At 37.2% G+C, this 8,691-nt stretch overlaps 1 protein-coding gene across 2 annotated transcripts in view; it reads left to right on the plus strand.

Moving 5' to 3' along the window:
* The window catches only part of ESYT2 (extended synaptotagmin 2), a 147,157-nt gene extending 143,857 nt beyond the window's left edge, over positions 1–3,300 (plus strand). For both annotated transcript variants that reach the window (XM_059729179.1, XM_059729180.1), the window contains one exon: positions 8–3,300. In XM_059729179.1, coding sequence (XP_059585162.1) covers positions 8–53 — 46 coding nt within the window. In that variant the 3' untranslated portion in view covers positions 54–3,300. The remainder of the gene's footprint in view (positions 1–7) is intronic.
* The last annotated feature ends 5,391 nt before the right edge of the window (positions 3,301–8,691 follow it).

Below are 8,691 nucleotides of genomic sequence, written 5' to 3' on the forward strand. Positions count from 1 at the left end.
TTTTTAGGTATGATTTGACAGAAGAAGGTACAAGGCCACATGTTGCACCGTAGGCATCCATGGACCCCAGGATTTCGTCCAGCAGACTTTTGCCAACCTTTATATATTTTAAAAGCATTGTTCCCACAGATGTACCAATATTATTTTTATAGCTTCATTGATTTTAGTTATTAGACACACCTCAGTAGTTTTAAAACACTTGGTCATTTTATGTAAACTTAGACAATCTTATTGTTAAACTTTGTATTTTAATTTGCTAAACTATTTTACACGTTACTGTAATGTGCAATAGTACAGTAGAGTAACCTCTTGTGTTTAAATTGAACTTTATGGCCATTGTACCTTTCAGAAAGTGAAAGTGGTTGTTCCATTGTTTACCTGTTTGCTTTGTATATCATCAAGATATACTGCATTGTGTAAATATATACTATTTTTTTAATAATTCTTCCACGGTGTTTTAAAGTTAGAAGAAAATTAGATCAAGGACATAAATATTTTCCTCTAAATGCATGCTAAATTCTTTAGACAAATGTTTCTTTTTTTTTTGTTCTTTTTTTTTTTTGTCCTTGCAGCGAAATGGTTTTAAGATAAATATTTTGAAGGTTTTTCTTTTTCCTTTTTTCTTTTTCTTTTGTTAAAGCCTGAAAGACGTTATTAAGATTAGACAGTGCGTTTCTGGCCTAGTAAGGCTAGTAAAAAGAAAATGTAAAAAACAACATTTTAATATTTATATAGAAATATGTTATTGGAAAGTCATTCTAGAGAATATTATAAACAAAGTTGTTTAGAGCTGAGAATTCTATAAATATTGTATAAAAGAAGATTGTCCTAAATCATGATATATAAATCTGAGTTTTCATTTGATGTAGAAATGAACACTTATAAACAGTACAATATTTTATTATGGAGATTCACTTATTAATCCTTTTTGCTATTTATTCCCATAACCCATAGTACCAGACATGTGACCTTTTGAAGCTATGACAAGGACAATGACCTCCCGTGTTAGAACCTGGTCTCATAACTAACCACTTGAAGAAGTTTCCTAACTTCATTGTCATTACATTGACTAAGTCATATGAAGTCATCGGTAATTCAGGCTCACCAAACAGATTACTGGTAGTTTTATTATACTGAATACAGTATAAAGAAGAATAGAAAAGGGAGAGACTGAAAAAAAAATCCTGAGTTGAAACTCTTTCTACAGTTGCCTCAAAGGTACCAAATGCCCGAGGTAACACTCTTACAGAACGCCATCTTTTAGGTAGATTCCCTGTGAAATACTGGCGTTCCAGAGAAACATTACCATAGTCTGCTGCAAGAGCAATGTAATTCATGCACCCCAGGCAGAAAGTAGCCAAATGCGAAATGCGGCCAGAGTATCACCATAACCAGTGAGTTTCCTGCAGTTTATCAGTTTGTGCCACTACAACCTTAAGGTAATCACAGGGAGATTTGTTTGTATAAAATTAGTTTTCCATTTTGTAAGCTTTCTCAGACTGTTATAAAAATGTACATTATGAATACAGGAAACCAGACCAGCTCCTTCAGAGCTGCTAGCCTCATGATCTTGGGTAAATATGCAATTAGACATGAGAAGTATATTATTCAGTCAGGATCTAGAAAATCTCTCAGCCAAGAAAGAACTTTTAAGTCAGAATAATAATCTCCTGAAAAAATTAGCTTTATAATGACATTACTGACCGAACCTTAATTCTAGGTGTAGAATATACCTACATTGCTAGATATACCAAAGTGCCTACCATAGATGTATCCTGTTGTCTATCAAAATTATGAATTAACTAATTTTAGTTTGATGTCAGTCTGTTTTGTTTTCACATGGCATATCTGTTACACATGCGTGCGCGCGCGCACACACACACACACACACACACCTGCAGACCTGTTTACAGTAGTAGCCTTTTATAGTGAAGTTGTGTTATTTTATAGAATGGGAAGTGTTGCCTTTATATAGACTGCAAGACTGGACTGTGGAGACAGGGGCTCGTTACGCCCATAAGAATGTATGGTATTTCACAGTTGTCTGGGGTCACTAAGAAAGGCTTCACTCTGTATCAGGGGTTATATATAAATATGTACACACACTCATCTATACACCTACAATGGACTATATTCTGATGTATAACTTTCTTTGTGGAATAGTTATCTGTTTAAACTTTAATGGAAAGAGGGACAGAGAAAATTGCTGTAGATGTAAATGAAGGCGTAGGAAGGAAAATATGATGTAAATAAGTGAAATATAAATCAGTGACGTGTCTTCCGCTTGAGTTCAGCCCCCTGCAAGGAAAGATTTTTGGAGTATATCTAGATGACAGCAATGGATAACTCCATGACCAGCGACACCAATGGATTCTTTCCTTTAGCTAAAATTAATCTCCTAGCCTTGTCCTCTGTTGTAAGTCTAAGTGTTCAAAGACAAAAAAGCTGCATAGTTTGCCTTCTATATTCCATAAGGGGAAAATGCTGTCTTTATGTAAAAGATGAGGTGGTAGCGCTGATAAATGCACTGAGTTGGTTATAGAATTTGCAAGTCAGACTTTGAGATTGGCTCAGCACCCCTAATTAGACATGATTCTCAAGAGAACCTGGCTTCCATGTAGGTGTCTAACCTGAAGAGGGCATGCCTTCAACATAGTTGAGCACATAAGGCTCCTATTGCCAGTAGTCCTACTGGGCACTGAGCTCTTTTGAAAATGTTACTTTGGATGAATACAGGGTCAAATTAAGAACCTGTACTCCACCCATGGTAACAGAAACAAATCTTGCAGTGTGATAGTTAGAGTAAGACATGGCTCCTTCTTAACGCTGAAGTGGGAGAGAAGGACATGAAGATGCATCAGTTTTCCCTTTGGGCCCAAAAACCTGTCTGATTAGCAAGTCCAGGTTTGCATGTCAGCTAATTAGCTTCTGTGTGGTTTGTTTCTTTATCCTGTGCCTTATTTCATGAACATGTAAAAGTGTTTAAACCATTGTTTAAGAAACAAAATCAAGCCTTGCTAGTTGTATTTACTGACACTGGAACAGTTTCGAGAAGTGCTCTGCTTTGCTGACAGGAAAACCTGCATTCAGTTTGTATAATCTATGCTTAGATCATCTTGTGTCCCTTGGATTTGCGTTAAGGGGATTAATCTTTTGTTTTGAATCCTTCATCAGAGCTGCAGCAACTGGTGAGTTGAAATGAGAACAAAGGGTAATCAGTTTTGTAGCATATTGCTTTTTTTGCTCATGTAATTCTACGTTATGATGCATGTATTTATTCAATAAACAATTCATCTGGAAGTCCATGTGTTGTGTTTCCATTTTGTGCAGGTCCCTGCAATAGTTCAGTATCTTCAAAAAGTGTCTGTACATTTTCTCAACCAATACAGCGCTTCTCTAAGGTGGGTGTGTATCTATTATCTGATTTTCATGGGAAAACAGAGAGGGCATATGATTTGCCTAAGGCCTTCCTGCTTATTACTAAACTGGGGTTAAAAGCAAAGCTTTAGGTTTTAGACCCGTTATTATTCAGTGCTCTTAATTTCTGCTTTCTCCCAAAATGAGAAACTGAAGAAGAGAACTGTCAGAATTGTAATGTGTTCTATACTTCTGTTAGTCTTCACTTCCTGGAAGGATACTGTGAGGTGAGAGAGACTTTTAAGAACAGGAAAATAAAATGATAACTTGCTAAATATGTATTTTAGCTGTAAAAATAAGGACCTGTTTTGAAATCCTCAAGGTCTGTTTTCACCATAATGACCTAATTTAAGTTGTAACTGAGAATTGGATTATTCAATCTTTTTCTTTTTAAACACTACTGAGTGTTCCTGTCTAATTATAGCATGTTCCCCATTATAGCTGGTAATGAAGAAGTCAATGTGGGACTGAGGTAGGGATTAGTGTTAAATTCTGTGAGTTAGTAGCAGTGTAATTACTATACTGCATTGGACCTGAGGTCTACCTTGTCTCATAGTGACAGTATCATATGCATCCGGGGAAGAGAAAGGCAAATACGGATTAATAGCCTCCACATTAGGTCTTACCCTCAACTTTATTAGAGAATGGCATAAGCTCTGAAACCTGACATAGATCACTTCCAAATCTTTGACAATACTTTGTGTTTCATGGCTACTTAGTTACTTTACTAATCTTTTGTAACAGGGCTTTTCAAAGGCCTTTTGGACGTTTAAGTAAATTATCAAAACCCTTTTTTTCTTTGTCCACTATTTCATTGACATTGACATTGTAGAACAACTGTTTCCTCCTAATTTGAAATATCGGGTTTTTTTCAGGAAAACTTTCCTATACATATGTAATTCTGACATTTCAGACTCTAAGGGCGCATCTACATGTTGCCCTCTGACAACATAGTGACGAGCTACATCACCATATGGTATGCTACAGCGACATAGCAATCATGTGGGTCTACATATGATTGCTAGCTATGTCACCCTAGTGGCATGCTCCCTTGGTGTAGCACACTTCTGTGGCAGTGTAGCAGCACAACTAACTGTGCACCATGTGCATAGTGCAGTAACCACCTGTACTGTGCCGTGCGTTAGTACTCCTAAAAAGAAGTACTAAAGCACGGAATAATAGCAACATCTACATATGGCGATGTGTAGATGCGCCCTAATAGTTGGTAACCTTTATTGCCAAAAAATAACAAATCTGGTCTAGTTATCTGCCAAATATCTATTTCAAGAAAGATTTCATGAAAATAAAGCATTTTGTTTCTGCCCTAACTCTAATATTGCATATTTTACTGCTCATGCAGATGCAGAAACAAATATTAGGTGGGTGGTAATCATTGATCATTTGAGATGCAGACAATTTAAACTGCTCCTTCTAGCTGCCCTAATATGTGCAGAACAAGCAGTTGGTTCTATGTATATGTTTCCTAACACATTGCTAATATGAAGTCAGATTTTGTTGTGTTACTAGAATAATGGTTCAGAAAAGGAAAAGTGGAGCAGCAAAGTTCAGTGTAAAGATTGTTGCTTGTGATATGTCACAAAAAAAAGCTGTTTTATGGAAGTTTCAGCACTCTGTCAGTATTTACTCATTAAACAATTATTTTCCAGAGAAGAATGAAAAAAATGAGTTTGCTGTTGAAGTACAGTTATGGAACAATAGTTGTTGCTGTTCACGTACAGTATGAAGAAATAGTATTGCAATATTTTTTTCAAATTCTAGTGCAAATGCAATGGTTATCAAATTGGTTGAAAAACTTGAGAAACTGAGGCATAATTCAGTGCTTCATTGAAAGTTTGAGAAATTGTTAAAATTCAGCATATTGTCATATTCAGCTACATCAATCAAAAAAATGTGTGCTTATCAAAGCTGTCAACTAACAGCTGGTTTAGCCGTTAGCTAACCAGATGCTTAAAAACCACTTGCATTCCATTTTACAGTAATCATGAGTGATAATTTTACAGTTTATTGTGCAGTTTCTTTCTACTGCTAGCTAACAAGTGTTTATTGATTCATGTTGGGAAGATGGTTGTAATATCTTAAGTCAAACCAATTACTTTGATAGGTAAGTTTTACTGGTCCATTTTAAAAATTTAATTAGAGTAGATTAAACAACGTCTATAATAAAAACACATTCATAAAAGATAATGTTTTATACAAAGAAAAAAAGGATTCGACAGTAATGGAGACTATAAAGTTTTACTATTTCACAGGGGTAAATGAAATTTCTCACTTAAAGTGCTTCCATGTAGAAGTTTGCAGAATAATAAACTTGGTTTAGATTCCTGAAAAAATGTTGCGATCAGAATTCCACCTTTGTTCAGAAAAAACTTTGATGGCATCATAAGCAAGCTTTTTCCACTTGTCTAGTGATGCTTAGAATAAGCTTCATGCCACGGGTGACTGGTGCCTCCCGAGTCTGGGGAGGCACCAGATTGCCGACAGGGGAGCGTGTGTCCCCCCCCCCTCCCCCCCCCCTGCAGCCAATCGCCAAGCCAGCAGCAAAACCAAAAGTGCACTTCCTTCCAGTTTTACAGCTGGTGCTTCCAGGGGGTGCACGGCTGATCTCGGGGTGCACATGAACCTGCATGCACCCCCTACGCATTGCCAATGCTTCATGCTATCAGAACTTGAAGCTTCATATTAAGATTGTGACCTATGATGGTCCATTGAAACAAGCCATTTTGAGCGGCATATAGCCATTAACAAGGGGAACTTGGATGTGGAATGAGACTATTACAATGCTCTTGGGTAGTCATAAGACTTAAAGACCATTTCAAGGAAGAGATTTGCATTTGTGATTGTTCTTATTCATCTTCTTCAGCAAGATATTTCACTTTCAAGTGCCTGTGAGGTGTTCACACTTCATGGTATTCTGTTTCCTAGATTTGAGGGACAGAGTTTGGATATCTTTTTACTGTTCACCAGTTTTGTGATGTTCAAGATGTTTACAGGGATAGATTACACAAGATGAAGACTGTTTTGTTAGTAGGACAGATCTGACCAGACTGCTGGAAGGAAATCATGCTTTATGATGGCCGTGGAGCATGACAAGTGCATTTATGCCTGTAACAGGCCAGTCTGTCCCTTTGAGAAGGAACAGCTGGCTTTGTTCAGAAAGTCCAGCTTTGGGGCATTCTCAACATGAGGGAGCGTTCCACAAATCTCTAAAGGCACCCAGAAGAGAAATCAAGGGAGAGAAAGAAGTTGTGAACAGAACAGCTTACTGCAAGGAGGGACTGGGTTACTGCAGGCTACATGGAGAAGCCAGAGCAGAAAGGGGTTTTCTTCTAGTATCGTGGAGAGGACATGGGATTTTGTATTATTTGTTCACTTAAAGAAGAACCGCCTGAGGAACTCATTAGGGAGTGAATTCTCCTGCAAGACCAGGAGGCTAAGTGACCTGCCTACAATGCCCAAAAGAAAGCACTCCTGTTGGTGATTGGTGATGTGCTCATTTCCTGGCTGCTACTTAAAAAAAAAAAAAATATTGAAATGATCACAGGTCTTCATGTTAATGAGCCAGTGCTTCTTCCTATCCAACCAAACCATTTGAACAAAAAAATTTACTTTCTTTACAGAAAAGTTGCATTCATTCTATTTGGACACAATGGCTTAAATGTTCAGAAAGCCTATGGAAAAAGCTACTATGAAACTACTGTGAAAACCAAGCAGTATAACCTGGTAAAAGAGACAATGGCTTTTAAGTAATTTGGCTAATTTGCTTAAGAGGTTTCTGATCCATGTTGGTAATTTAAGAAAAAAAGTAGTCCCTGTATTTTATGGGTTTTAATAACAGTCAATAAAGAATACACTTAAAAATAGAACAAATTTACCATAAATATTCTATGATAAACATCCACTAAAGTAATAATTGTACAGCAGAATTACCCAATCCAGGTCACCATTAGAATCAGATCAATAAATCAGTGTCTTAATAGTGTTCTACAGTTGTTTGTATGCCTGTGGTATGGCATTAACACACATTCACATTCATGCCTTAACAATTAGAGAAAAAATGATAATGAGAGCTGTCTCCAAGTTTTCAAAATACAGAGGAAAAAAAACATTCCTACTTTAATTTGCATGGCCTTTTGACTTGCATCAGACTCTAAGCAATGTAAGGGATGAGGAAATGGTGTTAGTAATAATCTGTAGCACACAGTTAAGGTCTTCCAGGCACTCAGTCTGGTCATAGTAGCCTGTGTTGTCCTTGGCTCCTTGTTTTGTTTGAGCATCTTCAGAAAATAGTGATATTAGCTTCTCTGTGTTTTGCTTGTTTAAAACACCATCCTTTCTTCTGTATTCATCTTGAGCAAAACATGATTCTGGATCATTGTGAAAAGATCCTCCTTTAAACTGGCACTCGCCACTATTCATCACTGCAAACACAAGAAATGTGAGCTTCAGACACAGAGAGGTGTAAACAAGAAGCAATTCTGAGGAAGCTTCTACATACCATTTTTAGGAGTTGGAGAGTACCAGATGGCCCAAGTGAATGGAGGAAGGCCAGAACATATTTGTGAGAATAAGAAGAAATTGTCATTTGCCCAAACGCTGATATTTTAATGCATCCTCTTATCGTTTCTTAAAACAAATGTTGCCTCATAGCAACTGTTTCATTACTTCTTCACCAGAGGATACAAAATGCTGAACTACTCATTGCAGCATTAACTTGAGGACTGATTACCATATTTTCTTGAATACCACATGCCCCAGAATATAATATACACCTTGTTTTTGAAAAGCAGAATAAAGTTTAAAATATTTTTCAGAGTTATGGCTGTATAGAGCAAGGACAGAAACTAATCTTCAGCTGACTCAGCCTCCCTTTCCTTCTGAACTAAAGATGAAACCCTAGCTTCTGCTCCTAAAGACCGGTCTCCATTGGTGGCTCTGTAGTTTGAAAAGAGATGAAGACTCTCCAGGGCTGTGAAATAAGGAGAGGGAGAGACCAGGAGCATCTAGCATACCCAAAATTGCCCTATGAAAAGTTAGCTTGACTAGTGGAACATCAAGACCATTAGAAAGGAGATAAGATTGTTAACACCTGTGGAGTGAAGAACAATGAGTCATTAAGTCAATTGGCCTCCTGCAGCTTCCTGAGTGGTAATGTCGTAGCTGCTGCATTTTGAAGCAGAAATCAAACTTGGTCATTCTATTGAGGTCAGAAAAAGCAGTTTCCCTGCTTTAAACAACCCCCTTCCCCCCTCACCC

Source organism: Alligator mississippiensis, chromosome 5, assembly GCF_030867095.1.
Source record: "Alligator mississippiensis isolate rAllMis1 chromosome 5, rAllMis1, whole genome shotgun sequence".
NCBI lineage: Eukaryota > Metazoa > Chordata > Crocodylia > Alligatoridae > Alligator > Alligator mississippiensis.